Genomic DNA, 24,176 nt, shown 5'->3' with positions numbered 1-24,176 from the left:
AAATATGAAGAAACCATTTTCAGATATTTATTTATTCATGTATTTACTTTTCTGCAGCAATTGGAGGCATGCAAAAGCAGAAGAGGGTTCTTTGTTTTCATCTGATTCTTAAAGGGGTTGGTTGGTTGGGTGATGTGTTCGTTCAATGAAGTTTTGCGGGGGCATCTACTATATGTTAGATATTATTCTAGACACTGAGGCACTTTGTGGTATAAAGAAAATAGAAATCACTACCTTCAGGAAATTTATATTCTAATTAAGGGCAGGAAAGGAAGGGAAACAAATATCGAACAAGTAAAATACATGTAAAATAGTTTAAGTTTTCCATAGAAAAACTGAGCAAGGAAGAGGGACAGGAAGTGTAAAGAGTATACCAAAAAGGTCACACGGATTAATGCCTTTCAAAATGATATATTCATTTTCTAAAAATTTCATAATTTAAAACTTTTCAATCCATAGAGAAGTTATTTTTATAAAAAGTACATATAACCATGTACTTTTATATTTCTACAGTCACTGTTTGGGCTACTTTGCAATAGTATAATTAAAAGTAAAGATGAGAAAAGCCTAACAAAAAAGTAGTTTCTCATGTTTTGATGCTAGAACAATTGAGTATTTTTAAGTAAAAAATGTTGATTTCTTTCAGTCTCTTTTGAGCAATTATTGCTTTACTTACATTTGTCTTTCTTTTAATATCCAAGAAGCCATTTTTCTACAGTATAATAAGGCCAGGGATCTCAGTGCAAGTGCTTATAAGACAATACAAGTATAACTATAATGTAATGAGGGAAGATTTAAAATGTCAAAAAGAAACTGGGACCTGAAGAGTGATGTCAGCTGTCCCTTAAAATTAGAAGAGCTCTTAATATAGCACCCGAATCAGTTATTCAGATATGGGCACACGGCTACTGCCTTGAGATATTCCCGAACCCACTCTTACTTAGTCTGTTCAGGATGTATGAGAAAAATCATAGTATCATAACAAGAACTCAAACACTGTTTAAATGAAATAAACTTTAAAATCCCAACTGTATCTTAGGCCTGATATTGATGACATTAATATTTAATGTCATCTATGAAATGTTCTAAAATTGGATTGTGGTGATGACAGCACAACTGCATAAATTTACTGAAAATCATTGAGTTGTATAGTTACAGTGAGTTAATTTTATATTAAACCTCAATAAAGCTGGGGAAAAAACCAGCAAAGAGTAGGGGCTGGGAAAATATATCTCCACATTGATAACTGGTCAGACAGAAGAGAGGGGTTTGTTATATTGCTCCATTTACTTTTTAGTATGTTTGAAATTTTTAATTATAAAAAGTTAAAATTTAAATTTAATCTAAGAAAACGTATCTTTGGGAAGTAAATGAAAACTCTGAAAAGAGACAGGATTTGAACCTAGGGAACAAACTCAAGATCATACTGCTGACCTTAAATGCATCTTGGTGGGCTGTTTAAAGTCCATTCCAGAACAGAGTGGAGTATAAGAAAATTCTGAATACAAATATTAAAAAGTGCTCAAGAATAAAGGATATTAATGAAATAAAACTAAACCATGTCAGTATTTCATTCACTTAATTTACATTTACTGAGTACATAATATAGTCTTGGTATTATGAAGAAAGAAAACCAGAAAACAGAAGATTTAAAAAAAAGAAAGGGAAAAATAAACTCTACCAACATACCAAATGAAGAACTATATCATGTGACCAAGCAATTCCACTCCTAGGTATATAACCAGGAAAAATGAAAACACGTCCACACAAAAACTTGTACACAAATGTTTTAGAGCATTATTAATAGCCAAAAAGTAGAAACAACTCAAAAAGTCCCTCAAATGATGAATGGCTAAACAAAATGTGGCATATCCATCTAATGGAACAGCATTTATCCATAAAAGGGACTGGAGTATTAATTTATGCTATGACTCGAATGAACCTTAAAAACATTATTCAAAGTGAAAGAAGCCAATCACAGACCACACATATGAAATGTCTAGATTAGGCAAATCCACTGAAAGAGAAAGTAGTTTAGTAACTGCCCAGGCCTGGAAGGTTGGGGAAAAACAGGGAGTATTGATAATGGGTACAGGGTTTCTTTCAGGGTAATAAAATGTTCTAAAATTGACGGAGGTAATGATTACACAATTGTGCAAATATACTAAAAAAAAAAACAAAAAAAACAAAATGATGAACTGTACACTTTAAATGGGTGAACTGTATGGTATGTGAATTAGATCCTAATAAAGTTGTTGAAAGAAACTAAAATAAATAAGGACTATGTGCATTAGGTAGAACAAGGAATACATGAAAAGAAGGAAACAGACACATGTCCCATCAGCAAGACTGAGCTCCTAGGAATGCTGCTGACTTCCATACCCCATGTCTACTACCTAGGGGATACACAAACATCTATTGGGTAAACAGAGCAATTAAACATAATGTAAAGGTAGAGCCCAAACTCTACAACTTGTACAATAGTGAAAGAAGCCCAAGGTCTAAACTACGTTGAGAAGGGGTTTAAATGCTGGCCCTGTGTGCAAGAGCGTGGTAATTTAGTTCTATCTTTCACAGAGAGGGTCTGTCAATGCAGAGCACATTTCAAAGTATACTGGCATTAGTTTTTAAAGTTCTGTAGCTTGAGACAGAAAAGAATATCATGTAAAACAAAGTAGACTGAGAGTAGAATATATTTTTCTGTATACCTGTAGTGAGGACATTACTGACAGCTGGTGAAGTTGTGCTAATAGAAAGTCCAGACAGACCCTGTTCAATTTCTGTAGTCCCTGGTGGTGACAAAGATGGGGGATTAACTGAGGACAGCTGGACCTTCCAAAAAAGAGAAAGGAAAAAAAATTACTCAAGTTTACTTAAAAGAAAATACAAATATTGGCTCTCAATAGTCCTACAGATACCTTTTTTTGAGCATATAGTAGCTGTCAGGTTTTCACCTGACACTTCCGCCTTCAGACACCTGCCAAGGACCGTGCATTGTAAACATCTCCCCATTCTGTCACTTTCAGTCTCTTGACATATGGCATCTACACTGTTACGCACTGTTCTAACTACTTCCATACTAGGAGATTCTACTCTCTTCTCCTTCCTGGCCAACCAAAAATCATTTTACTTAACTCTTATAACGCCACTGCTTTCCTCTTCTCTGAATTCTCTACCAGAATTTTGTTTTTAACTTTTATCACTCATGGAAGAAATTAGCTGGAATCTTAATACCATGATAAATCCCTCTTAAGTTTCTCATCAATGAATGAATGTGGCAGCCAGATCTTTACCTTCCAGCAAGGGAAAATGAGTGAGTCCATATAAACTCTACAGATGGGTAGATGCATGGATGGGTGGTTTCACCTCTGAATACTCCAATTTCTGCCAACTCTAGTGCCTTCTGGCACATTCCAACATAACTTGTATTCTAGCCCTTTTCTCTAGCTGTCATTTCACCCTCTGGTCTTCTCAGACTACCCAAAGAAGCTCGTCTGGTTAGGGGCAACAGATATGGTCACAGGAGTCTGAACACAGAACTACCCTGGCTCTGGCTATGGTGGTGGGGGTGGAGAGGGAGCAGAGGTCCTACTTCTTCATAGCTCCTCTTCATTTCCTCTAGAATCGGGGATGGACAAACTGTGTACTATAAAATGAGAGTGATAGCAGCCCTTTCTTTACAACTATAGCATTTTCTTTATAGATGTTTGTTTTTTATTTAGTCATGCAGACAAGAGTTAACTGTCCTGTGGGACACAAGTGTCAGGTGAAAACCTGACAGCTACTATATGCTCAACAGGGAACATTTTAAAAGCCTATAATCCTGTGCAGAAATCTCTCTTATTTCTTTAAAACCTTCGCTTTGATCCTGTAATAGTCCCCACACACCTAGCATTCTTTGCTTTCCCAGTCAAGTTTCTTAAACTAGTAAGCACCAGCTGTCATCATCTTATCATAACCATTTAACCTCTACCCTCTGTAATTTGTTATCTGTACTCCGTCAAGTCTCTGAAATTGCTCTAGACCAGGACATGTTTTTTCACTCCTTCCCTTACAGACTTCTCTACAGTACCTCACAGAGCTGAATATGCTCTTTTTCTTGAAGCTTTGTTCTCCCCTTGGACTTTTGAGCTTTCTATGCTGGATTCCCTTTCTCTGCCCATCCATTTAAATAGGAATGTTCAAGATTCCGACTTCAGTCCTCTGACCCACCCAGGCCCAATCCCTCGATGATTTTTATCAATGCTTATTGAGTTAAATTATCTTCTCTTGCTGATGATTCTGATGATCTGTTGATGATCTGTATCTCTAGCCTTGTTCTCTTTCCTTAAATCCACATCCATAGACTATCCATCTGGATATGCAGATCAAATTCAACAAGGTCAATAGTTAACTCATCATCTGCCCTGTCTCAATTAATGCTACCACCACATACATCAACACTCGATAAACTTTATGTTAAATTAGGTAGTAAAGTTATCTTACCTCCATAAACCCATCTTTAAGAGGAGCAATAGGTGTACCAGCCATCTGTCCTGGAAGAGAAATTTTCTTTCCTTCTTCAAAGGGGCGTGTAGGTATTCGATGCAAATAACCATATCCAATGCCACATCCTAGGCTATGAAAATATTTTTTCTTAAAATTACTTTTATCAATCATAGCTTGCATTTCATTGAAGTTTTGAAATATAAAAACAAATACATTTCCATTCTTTTAAATAATGTCATCTTATCAAAGGTCTCCTCTGACCACCCTTTTATGAAACAGAACTCTTCCTTCCACCATGGATGCTACCCTTACTTGCCTTTATTTTTCTTCAAGCATTTTATCACCATTCAACACAATGCATATTTATGTGTTTATTTTCTGTCTCCCCCAATAAAATGTTAAGGTTCTTGAGGGCAGAGATCTTGTTTTGTTTACTGCCTTGACAGTTCCTGGCACACAGCAGACACTTAATAATTATTTGCTGAATGAATAAGTCTTTCCACTGAAGAGCTCCAAGCACTTCTATACAATGTTATTTACATATCCCATAGTTCTTTTTCAGAACCTGACACACATCGATCCAAATTAATCCAGATTATTCCTAATTCATCCTCCTACTGCTACCAGAATCCATCTTTTTAAATAAGATATGATCACATTGCTTCTTTGCACAGTCTTTTGGCCTCCTAATATTCCTTTTTCCTTCTTCCTTTTGGGGAATCACTTTGCTGTTGTGTGCTGTGCTGGTGAGATTGTCAATTAGGGAGCCTCTTCTGCCCAAACCAAGGAATGGCTAATGACAAAAGCCAGGCCAGTGCACCTCTCCTGTCCATGGCTACAAATCTTGGGAGTGACAGAATAAATAAAAACGGCTCATCGCTTCAGTAGAATACTAATGAAATTGTCAATTAGTCCTTCCTCTCTAAATCCCTAGAGGTGTCCTGAGTCCTAACCTTTCCAAGTCTGATTCTTTAGTTGTTTCTTTGATTATATGAATGATTCTACAGCAAAAAATTCATGTCTGCTTATGACAATGACAGCTCTTTAGAGCCAAAGAACCCCCATTGATAAAATATCATAGTCTCAAAGTATATCCAAATTCCTGCCCATGGTATTTAAGGCCCTTCATAATCAGATTCCAGCTATGTTTCTATCATGATTGCTTTTATTTTCCACACTACTTGACATTTTCTGAATGGGCCATGCACCGATATCTCTGCGTCTCTCCCCTGCCAGCATTTATTATTTCCACGGGTACTAAGAACAACAAAAGCTGGGAGATCAGGCAGTGGCCAACTTCAGCTCCTCCTTATCCAAATCTGATTTCATAATGATGCTTCATATGACAAAATTACTTGTTTCTTCTTCTCTCACTTTTTCTCCCTTCTACCATCAAAACTGCAATTCTCACTGAATGGACTGAAGATAAATTTGGAGGAAGAAAGTAAGATTAAATAATTTATATGGATCAGTGATAGTCTTTCAGAGATAGCTGCAATTTAAGACGAGATGCTTATTAATCAAAATAACTAAGTGGTAGTAGAGAGGCACTTAAGGCAACAGTGAGAACCTCTGCAAACTTAAAACTAGCCCAAGAATGACACTAAGGGATATGTGCTGTATTCAATGAAATGTGGTCAGCATCTGAGGAAAGAATGAAAACCAGAGGCAGATATATGCCGATGAGTGCAGACTCAGGAATATGGTCTGTGTGGGCCTGTCTAAGGCAATGACTGATTTGGGTATTTATCCCAAGAAAACCAAAACAAGAAGTTGTAAAGATTTATGCATCACTGTGTTCAAGGCAGCATTATTTACAATAGCCAAGATATGGAAGCAACCTAAATACCCATCAACAGACGACTGGATAAAGAAGTTATGGTTCATATATACAATGGAATATTATTTAGCCATTAAAAAAAAAAAGAAATCCTACCATTCGCAATGACATAGATGGACCTAGAGGTTATTATGCTGAGTGAAATAAGTAAGATAAAGATAAATACCATATGATTTCACTTATATGAGGAATCTAAGGAACAAAAAGAACAAATTTATCAAAAACGGACTCACGAATATAGAGGACAATCTGGTGACAGCCAGACTGGAGGGAAGACGGGGGGCTGAGAGAAAGGAATGAAGGGTCTAAGAAGTACAAGTTAGTAGTTGATAGAGGGTCACGGGGATGGGAAGCACAGCATAGGGAATGCAGACAGCAGTAAGGTAATGACTAGGTGTAGAGGCAGAGGAGAGAAAGAGTAATCAGGGGGATTGTTTCATAAACTATATAAATGTGTAACCAACGTACCATATACTTGAAACTAATAATACAATTTTTTTTTTTAAATTTAAAAAAATTAAAGCAATGACTGATCAGTGGAAACAAATCACGTCGAAAGAAAATGTCTTCCAAAGAAAAATAATTGCCAGAGTCTAGAAAAGAAGGGCTCCAAGAACAAGAATGTAGCGGTACTTAGTGGAATTAAAAATTAACAGAACTAGTGATGATTTCACCATCCGCAGAATCTCTTCCTTGTACTTTGATCCCATGCTCACCAAGTACTCTTGTGGTACTAATCTGACTGAAGAATTTTTCTTTTGTAAACTGAAAATTTACCATTCTAATGAATATAGCAGCTTTGCAAATTTAGTTTATACGAGTCAGTCCCTCTGAAATTAATCAATTCTGAATGCCTTGAAAAGATCGTATTTCTGTGTGGTTATAAACCTGTCTGGACAATGGGCAATGATAACGATCAAATATTGCCTCAGACAGGCCAGATTCTTAAGATGATACCTCTATCTCATTTTCTCAAGTTGCAAAAACTTAGCATTCTGGTGGCAACAGACGTTCAGCTGTATAATCTCAGGCACTGAGGTTAACGACATTGTGAGCAAGCAGAGGCTTTCTCTGCCTGCATCAACTAAGTCATCCTTTTCCCAGCAAATGCTGGAACTTTTACAAAACACTTGCAAGTCTCCAAACCCTAGGCTTTCCTATAATTACAGCTTAATAATTCCTCAAATTAAAAAAGTCTGTCAGGACCGTCAAATAGCGAAAAATTTGTACAATTTAAACAACAGCTGAAAGACCTAAAGAAGCATGCTTTGCTTTGGTCTGGCTTTTCAAAATTAGGGAACTGACTAATCAGTCCCAGAAACCTGATTTTATAAAGCTTACTTATCTGCTTGGTTTGGTCCTCTTTCTAAATGCTTTTTATTGTTGCAATTTTGTCTAACTTTTGGTTGAAATCAGCCTACTTCTGAAAGCCAACAATTTCCACAAAGTGCTAAGAAAATTTTCCAGCAGCTAGATATAGTTACACTGTACTGTCCCATTGCTGGGGAGGGGAACTGGGGGAAAAAACCCTGAAAAATGACTTTATTAAAATAACAAAACCAAACCAAAAAAGGCTCTTAGCTCTTAAATCAGTAAGGAAAAAGACGATAGTATATATACCATTCTCCCCAAATATGTGCTTTAAAAAAATGAATTATTTGGTTTAATATTCTAGGTCAGCTCTTTCCTATTCTCAAGTGAAGTCTTATAATAAACCAATAACTTATTTCAAAATAAAAATGTTCAATGTTTATAACACATCTGGCTAAGTTCAGACAGTCATACCTTAGTCTAAAAATGACCTTACCTGCCTTCTCCACCCCATGCAGAATTTGGTGTAATAATCACTTCTCTGCAGTTATCAGTGTCTGTATTATACACATAAAGTTTCAATGGTTTTGCTTCATGTGTTTCAATAAGGCTGAACAGATCTTCAGACTGCAAAAGCATCACAGGAGAAAAATGTTTTTATGTTACTGAACTTTAGAACAGTGAGTCTCCAACATGGTTAATAATAAAATCACCTGGAAAATTAAAAAAAAAAAAAAAAAAAAAAAGCAAAAAAAAAAAGCCACAGATTTTGGGCCTTCCCCCAGACACGAAAATTATTTCTTAAAATGGATACTCCAAACAAGGTTTATTATCTCTCTTCTATGCACAAGGCCTAAGGTCTGGTTTCTTAAGACCCAGTTGCATTTTAGTAAAACTCTTCTCACCCAAATTCTACATATTCTGCTTTTTGCTCATTAAGACTTGGGCACCTGGGGTACCTTACTTTTTCTCTCATTTTTGATTTAACAATATATGCTTCTATTACCTATGGCAAAGAAAAGGATCTAATATAGCTGAGACAATTTTGTAACGTTAAAGGGGGAAGAGATAATGAAATCGATAACCAAAATGAAGATTTGATTTAGTCTTGAGGTACATAAGAGATTTATGTATACCATACACAAAATCTGTGAAACTGCTACACAGTATGTGTTTTTCCTCATAGCTATACCTAATAAGACACTTCTGAGATGTTCTGTTTAACGCTCTGAAGCAGTAAAAACCTAAATTTTAACTCTAAATGCAAAGTATGCAAATATACATCTGAACTTAAACATTAATTAAAAATGTCATATAATTTTCATTATTAATAAAACACACTAATTACCTCATTCATGACAGTATCTGCTCCAATGATATAATCACTGTGAGGTCTAAGACCTGCCAGTGCCGCAGGAGAATTTGATTCCACTTCCTAAAATGATACAAAAACACACCCCAAAATTAATTTTTATAAAATAATCTTCAAATTTTTACAGTTCACAGTCTTTAGTCGTAGTGATTAAAACCCCTATATTTCTAACTGTCTTGTTAGAGATAATGTCAGAAACTACAAAATACAAATTTTTAAATTTCCCAAGCATAAAAATTACATAATGTTTAATAAACATTTAAAATATTTCCGTAGCTATCTGCTTCTTCTAATGGATAAATCATTAGAAAAGTAGTTCTTAGGCATCTATATTTCTCTTCCTCATGTTTTTTTTTTTTTTAAATTAATTCATATTTCAAAAGCAATGAATTCTGATTTTCAGGAACTAAATGTGGACTAATAATAATACCTCTTCTATCTTACCAAACTGGAAACAACCACTGTTAAAACACATTTCTATACTGCTTGCTAAAATGTAAGTAACAGCTCACAGTTGATACCTACCAACACATGCCAAACATTTTCATTTGCCCCATCAAAGCTGCAGAAACGAATGCTCACTCCCAACAAGCCCTGGCCACCCCACATGTTACTTGGTGTGACTGAGGTCTCTCGCAGCTCCAGTGTTTTACTACTGTAGATAAGCATTTTTACAGGCTTTTCAACATTTGCTTTCAGTAGATCCTTAAGAGTATCATTGTCTTTATTCTGTGAACAAATAAAATTATTTTTCATAATAAATAAAGATGTTAACTATCTTAGCTGAAGAATCCTATGGCCCTATTACAGTAATATTAATAATCAACATAAAACATTTACTAGGCAAAGTTTTCATCAACATTCAAATATTCCTTCAAATAAAACAGTGTTAAGAAATTAAGAATAACTCTACGTAAACAACAATTTCTGACTTTTTTTCTAATACCCAACTACAGATTTTGGAATTTGCAGCTCAACATTAATTGAAGTGATCTAGAGCTTCCATGATAAAAAACCAAAATAGTCCATAAAAAGTCGTATTACTACCAGAGTTGGTATGCCTCTCATTTTAAAATCTAAGCCATTTGCTTGTGCTGAAGTTTAATTTTGGATTTCCCTTCCAAACATACACTTTATTTATTAGGAACTGGCAGGAAAAGAAAATGGAAGCAGTATGTTAAATATTTCATTACATAAATGAATGCAAGCCATTGTAGGAGATGTTGATAAGTAATAACAAAAACTTAAGATTGTTATGAAAAATAAGCCAACCAAGCAGCCATTTCTTTTGATGAAATTATACAATTTCCTTCCTATAGGACCTTACTATAGGTAAACTAAAAGCAATTTATAAAAAGTGGTTTTAATTCTGCACTTTTGGAATACATCTATCTGGCTCTAGTAACACTGCTTATATATCATGGAACTTAGCTCCAAGGAAACTGACAAGTTATCTGAGAGTCTTTACTAACCCATTTGTCAATAACCAACAAAAGTCTGACATCTCTGAAAAAGCAAATTTTTTCATCTTAATTATTTTTCTGTTTAACAAATTTAAATATTTAACACATAAAGTAAAAGTCTTCAGTGATTTTATTCCCCCAAAAGAATCAGTGTGACTATCGTATTCTATATTTGACATTTTCATGTTTACCAACACATGTTTATTTTTACAAACTGGTATCATACTCTAATGTTTGTAACTAATGAATAAAAACATCCATCCCAGAAAAACTGAAAAATTCCATTTTCAAAAGATTACAGATTACTCTAGGCAAAACTACAAAATGCTGAACTTACTAATCTTGAACCATTAATAGAAACGATAAAATCAAAGAATGGCTCCAGTCCAGCTCTATGTCCTGGGGAATTTTCTTGTACCTGTAAAAACAAAAATGCCAAAATAAAAAAGTCAAAGTTTAAATTTGTAAACAAAATTTTAATACCTATCTTTTCTGTAAAAATAGATTAATTTTATTGATAAGGAAATATACATACTAGTTCCCTCATTTCTCTCTCCCAGATAATACCCTTGGCAGCTTCCTAAATTCTACTCATTCTTTAAGTTCATCTTCTATATATGGTTTTCCCTCTATGGTTCTATTTCACACCACTTTCCACTTTTTGGAGGCAGGGGGAGCAATCCTCCCAGCATTTAATACATAACATGGCAGACAATTAATTATTACAACTGAGTGACAAATTTAAATTAATTGGTGAGCATTTATTCCATGACTACTACTAGAAAGGCACAATTCAATAATAAAATATAGGAACATAGCTGCTGATGTCAAAATATTTATAATTGGAACAGGCAAGAAGAGAAAGGGGAGACAGAAGATATATAGCTCTCTAATAACTGTAATATAAGACCGAACAAGTAAGGGCTAAATGCAGGTACAAAGTTCAAAGGGAAAGATTCTTTTAATTAAAAATTATTGGGGTGACATTAACAAAATCAAATTAAGTTTCAACTCAGTGTGTCATTCAACTGTAAGTCGTATATATATTGCATTGTGTTCACTATCCAGTTAGATTTCCTTCTAACACCAAATATCTGACCCCTTTTACTCCTATTGACCTCACCCCACTGCCCCTTTCCCTGGTAACCACTAATCTACTGTCTGTGTCCATGAGTCTCTGTCATGCCTATCTGTTGCTTTCAGCTTAAATCCCACATATGAGTGATATTATGTGGTTTTCAACTTTGAGAAAAGTTCATTCTGACTGAAGAAGCTTCACACACACACACACACACACTCTCTCTCTCTCTCTCTCTCTCTCTCTCACATACACACACACACAATCTCTCTGTCTCTCTAATTGTGCTTTAAGGAGACAGAACTTTCAAAAGTGAAGATGGACAAGGGGATAAGGAAGGATATCTGAAAGTTGAAGAAGTGATATGAATAAAAACTCAAAAGGAGGAGTCTGAAAAATGAGGACCATACTATAGTACAGCTAGACAACAGGATGATATGGGATAGAAATACAGAGGTACGGATTTTGGAAATTGGAAATCTGCTAATCTAAGAGGTCTGTGGATAGTTTCAGGAAACAGTGCAGCTCCCGATATGATATGCAACATTTTGTTATGAATCGGCAGTTTTCAGTATGTAAAGATCCATGGCTTTCATCAGCTTCTCAAAGGTTTTCTCCATGATACAAATAAAGTGTTAAAATCACTGATCTTGTGAAATTCTTTTATTTTACGGGTGAAGAAACCATCCTCTGATTTGCCTATGGTCTCACAGCTGGTTAGTGGTAGAGGTGAAACTCAAAAGTACATTTTACAACTATTAGTCCAGTAAGGAGGCTGCTGGAAAGAAAGGGTGGAGCCAGATTTATAGAGGACTTTAAATGGAAGATTAAGATTATTTTGCTTCTCAACAATGCAAATGTTTAACATCCCAACTTTGAAATGGATTAAAATTAACTATTAAATTTTCTAAATTTGCAGTAATAAAAATATTAGTAACTAGTAATAGTAGTAATATGACAAAAGAGCAAAAAGTTAATATAATCCATTTTGCATTTCTCCTCTAAAATATTTTCATGTTTTAAGGAATTTTTATTCTGCTTGATGTTATTAAATACTGTCAAAATTTTCCTATGAAAACGAAGTTTGCCCTGATATTTGTAGGCTGATTTTCTATAATAGTCCAAACAGTTCTAATAGTCAATTCTGAGACTATGTAAATAATAGATATACGCTGTCATCCATACATACATCTGCAGCTATTTCCACAGTAATAATTTTAATGCTTTCAAAATGGAACCCAGATTGTTCCCAGAATATGTCCTCTAATATCTGACTTCTTGGATTAATGATACTAATCTTGGATTAATGAGACATTCATTACTTCTTGAATTCTTGTTACCTTTTATTTATTTAATGCCAAATTACACTATCATTGCCTCTGAAGAAGTAAAATTAAATTTTCTTCATTTGGCACAGTAAAGAATGTTATCCATTTTAAAGACTGTTCAATGTTTTACAAAAATTGTTTGATCTTGCTTTATGCAAATTTGAGACAAAATCATTTTTGTAAATTAAACAAATTAAATATCAAAAGGATTTAAAGGTGTTAGCTCTAATAAAAATAACCGATACACACTTGTTTCGTTTCTGTATACTCAGTTTCCTTAAATGGGGGACATTATATATAATCAAGTAAAAAGTCTAGCACCCACAACAGCAGATAGATTTCTCCTCAAATGGCAATGCTGAAAGGAAAAAGATGGCCATTTGAAGCTATTATGAGAATAAAAGTGAGGTCAGGTCACAGCTAGGTGAGAGAGTCACAATGTACTAGGTGTGAAATGCCTGCCTATTAGGTAGGTGCCTACCAGGTGTAAAATGCCTCAGGTGTGAAGAGGATAAATAGCAAAGACTCTAGGAGCTCCCTCAGAGTCAAGTTTCTCATTTAATAGTGACCACTTCTAATTTTCTGAGTTGGAATGCTTCCAAACGACCATTCTTTCCTAGAAACCAATCAGTCCATTGATCAATTTCAGACTTCTCCATTGAGGCTGCCAAATTTTACCGTCTTAGTTAGAAAGGGCTAAAGACAGTGCTTTTGTAATGCCATCACCAGCTCAGAAAGCTGATCTTGCACACTGATACTTATCACACCACTCTCCAAGTATAAAGTTTTACTGCTATTTGTTTGAAAAAGAAAGTTTCCAATATCGTTAGATGTAGTCCTCCCCATAATTAAAAAAAGATTCAATAACTACCTTTGAATTCTAAAATAAACGGAAAGAATCCTTTCTCTAACACTATTTTTCCATTTTCCTTTGCTACAAACATTGCTCTGTTTCTAATGGACCTTGAAATTAATTTCTTTCCTAAATTTATTTTCATCCAGCATAATTCTGCCAACTAGGTATCTCAATTACTGCTTGGAAGCCAGTAGAGGGAGCCCTGGGAAAATGTTCTCTTTGACCCTAATGCACTTATAAGGAAATTCCTTCATTTCATAGCACAGAAAATAAGGTCTATGACACAGCAAATTAAGCATTCACACAGGTAAGTTTCTCTAGTAATATTATCCAGTGACAAGAATCTCTTAGGCACCTAATCTCTCAAGAATCAGATTACTTCAATAATTTCTGTCTCCTGAGATCTCTCGATTGTTGATTCATCCTTTGCTCCCTTCGAACCATCTTAACACATGGGCGCACGCGCACACATACACATGTACAAACACGCACATGCACGTACCTGCTCCATGGGCCACTTAACATTATTGGGCCAAATATCACAGCAATTTAAGATGAAAAGATAACATTTATAAGTTTAATAAGATTTTACAAAATTTTGAAAAAATGTACAGTGAAAAGATAACAGTGTTGTTGAACTAGAGTTACTTGGTTTTGAGCCATGGTTTTACCTACTTATTAGCAGTGTGTCCTTGGGAAAGTTTATCTTTCTGGGCTTAAGTTTTTTCATCTGCAAGTAAGGGATAATGTCATCTACTTTACAAGGATATTGTGGAAATTAAATGAGTTTGTTTATAAAATGCTTGGCTAAGTCTCTGACATATGATAGGAGTCCTACGAATCTAAAATTCATCTTCCTAACTCTGCAATCAACACCTGAAGGCAAATCTTTACAACCAGCTAATTCTTGAACACTACGTTCTCTTTCTAACGATGTATTAATTTATCTCTTACCCTTTAAAAAAGAAAAGAAAAAGATGTAAAATGTTAGCCAGCTAAGAAGAGGAGAGAAATTATTTCTTTAAATGTTGTCTCTTAAAAATCAATTCCAAAAAAAAAAAAAGAAAGAAAAAAAAATTCCATATGGACAGTGGATCTAAATAAAACTTTTAGAGAAAAACACAGAATATCTTTGAGACTTTGAGGTATGAAGACTTCTTAAATAGAACACAAAAAGTACTAACCATTAACTAAAAAACTGATAAGCTAAACTATACAATATGAAATACAAATATAATACATATTTAACAGAGAAACTGTATTCAGAACAAATTTAGAATAGTACGAATCATTAAGAAAGACAGTAAAACCACAGTGAGATATCACTTCATATCTACAAGAACAGCTACCATAAAAAAGACAATAACAAGGATTGGTAAGAATGTAAAGAAATTGGAACTCTTGTGATGGTAGGAATGTAAAATGGTGCAGTCGCTGTGGAAAAGTTTGGCAGATTCTCAAAATGTTAAACACAATTATCATATAACCCAGCAATTCTACTCCTAGGTATACAACCAAGAGAAATGAAAACATGTCCATGTAAAAACTTGAATACTCAAATTTCACAGCTGCATTATTCATAATAGCCAGAAAATAGAAACTCAGCTGATGTTCCTCAGCTGATGAATGGATAATCAAATTGTAGTACACCCATAAAATGGAATATTATTTGGTAATTAGAAGGAATAAAGTACTGATACACGTTACAACATGAACAAACCTTGAAAACACTACGCTAAGTGAAAGAAGCCAGTCATAAAGACCACATATTGTATGATTCCATTTAAATGCCCAGAAAATGCAAATCCATAGAAACAGAAAGTAGATTAGTGGTTGCCAGGGGGTGGGGGGTAGAGGGAATGGGGAGTAGTTGCCAATGGGTAACAAAAAAGGTTTTGGAAGTGGATACTGGAGATGGTTGAACAATTCTGTTAATACACTATAAAACCACTGAACTGTATCCTTTAAAAGGTTAGATTTAATGATCTATAAATTATATCTCGATAAAGCCGCTAAAAAAGAGATAACCTAATAGAGAAATAAGGAAAAGATTTTAGTCAATAAATACGAAAATGTGTTCAACTTCAATAGTCATCAAGGAAATGCAAATTAAAACCACAATGCAATACCACTACGCACCTATCAGAGTGGCCGAAATGAAAAAGATGAAAACTACGATGTGTTAATAAGGATACAGAACAATCAGAAACCTGTCAGTGGGAATGTAAATTAGTAAACTATCTGGCAATATCAAATATGCATACCTTCGACCAAATATTCCACTCTTTCGTATACCTAATAGAAAGGGGTATACATATGCTTTTCAAAAGGTGCATACAGTATAATGTTCACAGCAGCACTATTTGTAATAGCCCCAAACTAAAAACTATACAATATCCATCAACAACAGAATAAATTTTTTTATATATTCTTAATGGCTTGAAATATAGAATGAAATGAAAGATCTACAGCAATACACAACAACATAGATAAATCTCACAAGCAAAAGCAGCCAGACACAAATGAATATATATCATATGATTCCATTTATATAAAGTATAAGAAGAGGCCAAAGTAATCTACGCTGTTAGAAACCGGGATAGTATTCACTCTGGGGAGTTGAGGAGTAGTCAGAGTGCGACTGGAAGAAGATGAGATGCTGGTTACACATGTATGTTTGCGAAAATTCATCAAGCTGTCCACTTATGTGCACTTCTTTAATATAAAAAGTTTTAAGATATGCTTCCTCTATCCAAAAAGTAGAAATGAAATTACTGCAATCTAAGAACATACTGAAAATCTCACCCAGAAGGCACTAGAGCCAGTGCTGTGCACTCTACCACTTACTGACCAGAGACAGAAACCATAATTACCCACCAACAGCAAGGTCTCTCAAATGAGGATCCTGAGGATGACAGTCCCTACATTAAAATGCATTTCATCCCCAAAACATGAACGTGTCTATTTGTTCAAGGCCTATTTAGATGGGGAAACATTTATTTCCAACTGTACTTAAAATTCCTAAAAGTGTCCTAAGGTTCACATACATTGTATTCTATGGCATTAATTACCTGAAATATTCTGATTCCTACATTTAAAAGCAATTTCAAAGACTGTTTATTAGTTAAACTTCATAGTCTTTTATTAGAAGAGATTAATTTTGGGAGCAGGTCAGAATCTTTAGGTAGTATTTATAAAACTTTTTCGATTATAATTTTTATTTGGAAATGATATCAAATAATGTTTTCTTTTTACACTCATTGTTTTCAGAATGAGTGAGAAGGGGGTAGTAGTGAAATTTTTATGTTTTTCAAATGGCAGCATGAGTTTTAAAAGTTTGAGAAACACTGTCAGCAGAATAAAGAAAAAATTATGACTATTAAATATTGGGAATTCACTTTCTCAAAATAAACATTAAGCTGAAATCCTTCAGGATTTCATGTAGATTAGTTAAGTCATCAATTAAAAAGAGTAGATCCATGTAACAGAAGAAATGGTCTACGTATTCCATTTCCTATTGAAATTATTCCACTTACTACTACTTTCTCCTTTAAAAAGAGTACCTAATGCTGCCCAGTCTGTAACAAATGGCTCGGGAGATAAAGGCCTGTTATTACACAGGAGACACATTTCATCTCAATGTCCCACAAAACATTCATCACCTCACAATTTCTCTTGGATGGAATTATAATAGTGAACATGACATTTTCCATGTCCCATATTGATGCCAATACTGGTTTCAGAATGTCTTCAGATATCCCCCATCTCAAAAAGTATTAAGTGCACAATGGAATTAATGTGAATATCTTAATTTCTAATAGGTATCCATTGGGCAACTCCAAAAATATAATTTTGAAAATGCCCTTATTGAGTTCACTTGATAATTAATAAAAAATCTAGCTAGGCAAGATTTCTATATTCAACGTACTTCAATTGCAGTTAACTCATAGTAAGTTTTGTAACAAAACTGGTAAGTACTGGTTAACATTTTTCCTGCCTATGTTAGAATTAGAAGACGGGAATAAAAGTGGTACTCAAGGTGAACCCACTGCTTAAAGGAATCTGAAATATAGTGTTATTTTTAAAAGAAGACTCTTGAACAAATTTTAAAATCTTCCGCTAAGAGTTCACTTTTTAAAAATGACTTTTTATAACTATATATTTTTGAATATACAGATATTTCATGATTGCCGTGGAAATTTTAGAAAATATATTAAAGTTTAAAAGAAATATAAATATGTCACCATCCATCAATAATCCTTTTAATATCCTGGCTTGGTTACCTTTCCAGTTTATTTTCCTGGGTGCTCAAATGGACATGGAAATACACGGAGAGGAATACCTTTGCCCACAGAGTGTTTTGAAACACAATTTTCACTAAACACATAGTATTTGATTCTGGCGTTAGGCCCTCATTTATTTAACAATTCCTCAGCTGTAAGATATTTAGGTTGTAAAGCCAACATCTTATGGTAACTTTTGACCATATTGTACTTGAATATGTCATATCATTCAAAACTCTTGTGAAACATGGCTAAAGGGCAATGCTGGGCACAGGGGGAAAAGGCCAGGAAAAATACCTCAACAGTATTTACCTTTTGATGGTAGAATTTCAGGTAATTTAAGTTCTTTGTTATACTTTTCGAACTTATACAAATGATCTCTAATGAACACGTGCTGATAATAAAACAATTTACTAAAAGGAAGATCAATGCTTATATAGACATTAAAATTCAATAATTTGAGAAAATGTACATTTTAAGTGAAAACAAAAATAGCATTCATTTAAGGTTGTAGGTATGTACTTGTAACAGCCATAGACTAGAAAAATTAAATGTCCAACACCAGGAGGTGCTGCTTAACCAAACTACGGTAAACAGACTTCTATGGAGTGAGGTGAAACAGGAAGCAGATCTCTATGTGTTGCCATGGAAAGACCGCCAAGATGGGTTTTTGAATGAGAAGACCAAGGTGTGTAACAACAGTATGTATTATATGATCCCAAAAGTTACAAAAGGAAAAAAAAAAAGAGTGAAAGAGGAGGGTAGATTATTTTATATGCATAATACATTTTTTAAGGACTACATAAACTATCTATAGTGGTTAACTCTAGAGTGGTGAGTTGGGTATACAATATGATCACAACATGAGAATGTGCATTAATAAATAAATACATAAAACATAAAGAGGAGAGTACACTGCTCATAGCAGAAAATCTGGAACCGTTTCAAGGTTGTCCCTAAAGATTTTTTTAAAGCAGAATCTAACAATGCATATGGAAAAATGTAAAAATGTAAAATTCAATCTATCTGGATTGTAGGGATTTTGAAATAATAAAGCAGTAATGCATATGGGTGACACTATACTTGGTATTTCAAAACCCAGTCATTCAAGTTTTTATTACTAACAAGGAAATGGCCAGAGAATTGACTATTAAGGAAAACTACTAATTAAATGATTCTAGAACTTGTTAACACGGATGATTTTATTCCAAGGTTATCCTACCATATTTACTCTGGTTTACAAGCTTAGTAATCCAGCGGTGGGATATATCGCTGCACATTTAGGCAATAACAAATGAAAGGAAGATATTTTTATCTGTTGAGATTTAACACAGTACTTTTCGCCCTGAAAACAAAGAAAACCAATTACAGAATCAGGGGCAGAGTGGGTTAGAACTCAGATACATTTAAAAATTCTCCTAAACTAGGAGACCATTACTATTTTAAAGCTCCCTCTAATAAAACTTGAACAAAATAAGAATTATTTCATCTTTTGCAACATTTATGCTCCAGCTGCAGACTGGAAACTAAGCCCTCCTGCTTCTAAAAAACCAGATTTATAGATTGTTAACATATCTGCACTACAGAATATGTATGAGCACTGACTTACTGAGGTGCACCTATGTAAAAAAAATACACTTTAACTTGTTATTTATGGCAAATGTAGTCATTAACAGAAATCACTGAACTGGAATCCTTTTGATACATACAGCTTTCTAACAGACTTAAAACTCATTAACATTGTGCTTTACTAAGTGCATGTATTATAAAAATATCATGAATCTGCAAAGATTCATGGCCACAATCAGTCACTGTGAGAACCAACTAGTAATACTGGATAACATACTCCAGGCAGAGAACTCAAAATCAAATCAGATAATGGAAAAGTACTGCCACTAACTTTCACTTCATACCTAGGATCTGATACTTCTTTGTTTCCCCCCAATCAGTGTGGTACTTGGCTGTTGGCTTAGCTGCAGGGAACAGGAAGGTAATATGTTTATAGACTACCTTTATTTTCCAGGGAAAAAATCATCCTTTACAGAGCAGAAAAGTGACTAATCAAAGCCTTACCGCACAGATATCTGGCTAAAGCGTGTCTCACCTAAAACATGGGACCTAAAGCAGAAAATGACTGTAGCACCAGGAAGTGCACTTTCTCACTTTCAGTGAAAACGCTCTTGCCTGTAAGAAGCTAATATCTAGTGACACTCTATTACGTCCTGAAATGGCTCTACAGATTGGGGTCACTCTGTTGACAGTCAATCATGTTACCACACATGCAGGTGTCACAGCACACAACCATCAATGCTACTTTTAAAGACTTCTAGTTTAATGAGTTAAGGACCACAGGCTTTGTTCAATCTAGGCTGTCCATACATAGGGACTTCGTTAATGCCTTTTGAAATACGATGCTTCTCTGCAACCTGGTGAACCACGTTGCTTTCCTTTATTTACCCAGATTATACTTTTAAATGATGTTCTTCATAGCTTTATTTTTTTTTAACCACTATGGCTCTAACCCTTAATCTCCACCACATCTTGAGCAGTTTTAGGACAGAAAGGAAGTTCTCCCGAGCCAAGAAATGTGGAAAAGGACTGACGGGAAAGGTCAGGAGCGACACAAGTGGGAAAACTCCCGTCAAGTAAATTTAAGTCCGTCAAACCTACTTTAAGGCCATTTCGTTTTCGGTTTGCCTGACTGGCCTTTCTAAACATGCAGACAGCGCCGAGGTAAATTAACACCTGCTGTCGCATCCCCTGCCTCTTCTCCGCGGGTTCCAGGCTTCCTTTTCTCAGAAAACTCAAAAGATACCTTCGTAATCACCTCTTTGCAGACTTTGCCCCCAAGCCTTTCCTAACTTTGGAAGCTAAAAATTAAGCGAGAGAGGGCAGAGATCATGAGAAGGAAATGGAGCCAAGGTTGCTCCCCTCTCGCCTGGGTCGCTCCCCGGTGAGGTCGCCGGACGCCGTCACTAGCTCCAGCGGTCCTCCCAACGAGGGAGACCCCGGGCCCGCAGCGATCTGGGGAGGCGGGATGCGAGCGGCCTCTCGAATCAGCCTCGGCCACAGAAGCGCCCGCGGTCGCCGCTCCCTCGCCGACTCCGGCCTCGCAGCCTTGGGAGAGGGCCCGTCGGGGCCTCCGCCTCCCGCGGCCAGGCCCCGCCTCCATCCCGCAGCTCTCGGGCCGCCGTCGGAGCTCTTACCCGCAGGACGTGGTAGCCTTCTGTGCCCCCGCCTGGGATCTCGACGCTCTGCGAAGAGCCCATGGCGGAGGGCGATCAGTGTGCTTCGGCCGGGCTCCGCGATGATCCCCGCCAGCCGCGTACCTCCCGCTCCGCTCCTCCGCTTAGCACTTGGGACGTGGCACTCCCTGCCGCCGGAGAGCCGGGCCGCACTGCCCGCCGGGAGATCGTCTCCGCGGTAGCCAGCGCCGCTGCGACGCCGCAGACAGCGCCACCTGCCGCGAGCCACCGGGAGGGGCCTGAGGGCGTGCGGGAGGCGTGGAAAGGCCGGCAGAGGAGAGCGAGGAGGGACCTACTCATGCTCGCGAGAGAGCAGAAATACTGTTCATCCCGCTTCGGCACTTTGCTACGGGGCCCTGGGTCGGACAAGATTCATCTAGACTCGTTCCTGCTCTCCCGAAAGAACGGTCGTTGGGTGTAGCTCCCCCTGGTGGCCAGAGGCAGGAAAAGAGCTGCTGCTGAAAAGAAGAGGGGCAGATGCAAACACAGAACTTCCTCCCTATTCTCTGGGTCTTGTCCCAGGCTGCACAGAGGAGGGTGACGTGGAATGGATACCGCGCCTGCTCAGCTTAGCTCAGTTTTATCAATGGAAATGTTCTCTTTATAAAACAGCTGTCCTGAAGAGTCATGGAAAACCCACCAAGTTCTTTTTGTTGTTGCTTTTCGCTTTCCTTAATTGTAAGAACAAGATCAGCACAATTGAATGTCCTTGGCAGTCCACTTCCTTTAGGTAGCCAAGTTGTATTCACACTTTTCCTACCCCATTTCTCCCTCCTTTTGCCCCTTCCTTCTCAGACCCCCAGTTATGACCATTGCTCAGGGGTCAATTTGACTATCACCAATCAATAGTGAATCAACAAGATATCCTTTCCTTAATTGTAAGAACAAGATCAGCACAATTGAATGTCCTTGGCAGTCCACTTCCTTTAGGTAGCCAAGTTGTATTCACACTTTTCCTACCCCATTGCTCCCTCCTTTTGCCTCTTCCGTCTCAGACCCCCAGTTATGACCATTGCTCAGGGGTCAATTTGACTATCACCAATCAATAGCGAATCAACAAGATATAATATGTGTGTTGTGATGTGAAGCAACATGAAATATGTTATCACCCAGGAATTTTCTAGCTCAAAATGTTTAACTTGCTTCTATCACAACTTCAGTTAGATCTTCCACTTTACGGGAATACAGAGAACAGAGCAACAAGTTAAATGACATCACACGAAAGCAACCAGGCAAGCACAGGAGGTAGAATGTTCTTCAGAACAGCTGGCCAGTTCTTTTCATCAAGTTAGAATAATAAGAAAAGGACTGTACCGAATTAAAATATATACGAAGGGCATAACCAGGAGATGCAATTTAAGGTCTTGAGTTGGGGGCTGATTTGGAGAAATTAGCTACAAAGGACATCTTTTGGCTCAACTGGGAAAATTTGAATACTGAATATTAGAAGAAAAACATTTATTGATGTAGAAAAGTAGAAATGTATTGACTGAAAAAAATACGTTCCAAGACAATATCTCTAAGCAATAGGAAGAAATTTTTTGTAAACAAAATACATATTAATACATTCGTATGTATATGAAGATGTAGGAGGATATGAACCAAGAGTTACACTGGTGATCTCTGGGTGGTGATAGAGATGTTTTATTTTTTGTTTTTGCTGGTTCTGTGTTCTATAATGCTCATGGACTGCTTCTTTAACAATAAAAAGTATTTAAAATTTAAACATAAAATATTATGTTTCTTTGCTGTCAATGAACCAGTACAGGTTTTTAGGAGGCCTAATAAATACATAAATACATGGTATTTGGTATTGTCAGTTTGTTTTATTTTAACCATTCTGTAAGATGTATAGTGATATCTTGCTGTGGTTTAATTTAAATTTTCCTAATGACAAATGCTATTGAACATCTTTTCATATACTTATCTGCAGTTTATATATCTTTTTTTGGTGAAGTATCCATTCAGATATTTTGCCCATTTTTAAATTGGGTTGTTTATTTTCATGTGGTTGAATTTTAAGTGTTTTTTATGTGTTCTGGATATGAATCCTTACCAAATATGTGACTTACACCCAGGTTTTGGCTTCTCTTTTTGCTCTTTTAACAGTATCAATCACAGAACAAACATTTTTAATTTTTATGAACATCCAGTTTATCAATCTTTTCATATATTGTGCTTTCGGTATTGTATCTAAAAACTTACCATCAAATTCGAGGTCAACAGATTTTCTCCTACGTTTTCTTCTATAAGTTTTATAGTTTCACATTTTACATTTAGATTCATGATCCGTTTTGAATTAATTTTGTATAAGGCGTGAAGTTGATGTTGAAATTCATTTCTTTTGCATACGGACATCCAATTGTCCCAGCATCATGTATTAAAAAGACAACCCTATCTCCATTTAATTGTCTTTTCACCTTTGTCAAAGAGAATCTCTAGAGCAGGATGCACTCTTCCAAGCAAACACACTGAATGCACTAGTTCCCCCTTGTCTATGGGGGATATGTTCCATGACACCAGTGGATGTCTATAGCCATAGATAGCACCGAACCCTATATATATTATGTTTTTCCTACATATACATACTTATGATAAAATTTAATTTATAAATCAGGCACAGTAAGAGATTAACAACAATAACTAATAAATCAGAATAATTATAACAATATAATGTAATAAAAGTGATATGAATGTTGTCTCTTTCTCTCAAAATAGATTATTGTACTGTATTCACCTTTCACTTAAAGGAAACACTTTACAGGTTCTCTTTGGCATATCTGAATAGCCAACATCACTACTCTTATGTTTTGGGCCATTATTAAGTAAAATTAGAGTTACTGCAATACTGTGACAGTTGGTTGATAACCGAGACAGTTACTAAGTGACTAATGGGCAGGTAGCATTTGTAG

General features: G+C 35.9%; 1 protein-coding gene across 1 annotated transcript in view; it reads right to left on the bottom strand.

Moving 5' to 3' along the window:
- GORASP2 (golgi reassembly stacking protein 2) overlaps window positions 1-21,452 on the bottom strand; it is a 26,169-nt gene extending 4,717 nt beyond the window's left edge. Inside the window, exons 1-7 of the mRNA XM_006921182.3 lie at window positions 21,226-21,452; window positions 10,812-10,892; window positions 9,537-9,740; window positions 8,988-9,074; window positions 8,136-8,266; window positions 4,486-4,618; window positions 2,709-2,832 (exon numbers count right to left, since the gene is read on the bottom strand). Coding sequence (XP_006921244.1) covers window positions 2,709-2,832; window positions 4,486-4,618; window positions 8,136-8,266; window positions 8,988-9,074; window positions 9,537-9,740; window positions 10,812-10,892; window positions 21,226-21,288 — 823 coding nt within the window. The 5' untranslated portion in view covers window positions 21,289-21,452. The remainder of the gene's footprint in view (window positions 1-2,708; window positions 2,833-4,485; window positions 4,619-8,135; window positions 8,267-8,987; window positions 9,075-9,536; window positions 9,741-10,811; window positions 10,893-21,225) is intronic.
- Window positions 21,453-24,176: the final 2,724 nt, after the last annotated feature.

This window comes from Pteropus alecto, unplaced genomic scaffold, assembly GCF_000325575.1.
Source record: "Pteropus alecto unplaced genomic scaffold, ASM32557v1 scaffold3, whole genome shotgun sequence".
NCBI classification, from domain to species: domain Eukaryota; kingdom Metazoa; phylum Chordata; class Mammalia; order Chiroptera; family Pteropodidae; genus Pteropus; species Pteropus alecto.
This window is presented reverse-complemented; position numbering and strand designations above follow the sequence as displayed.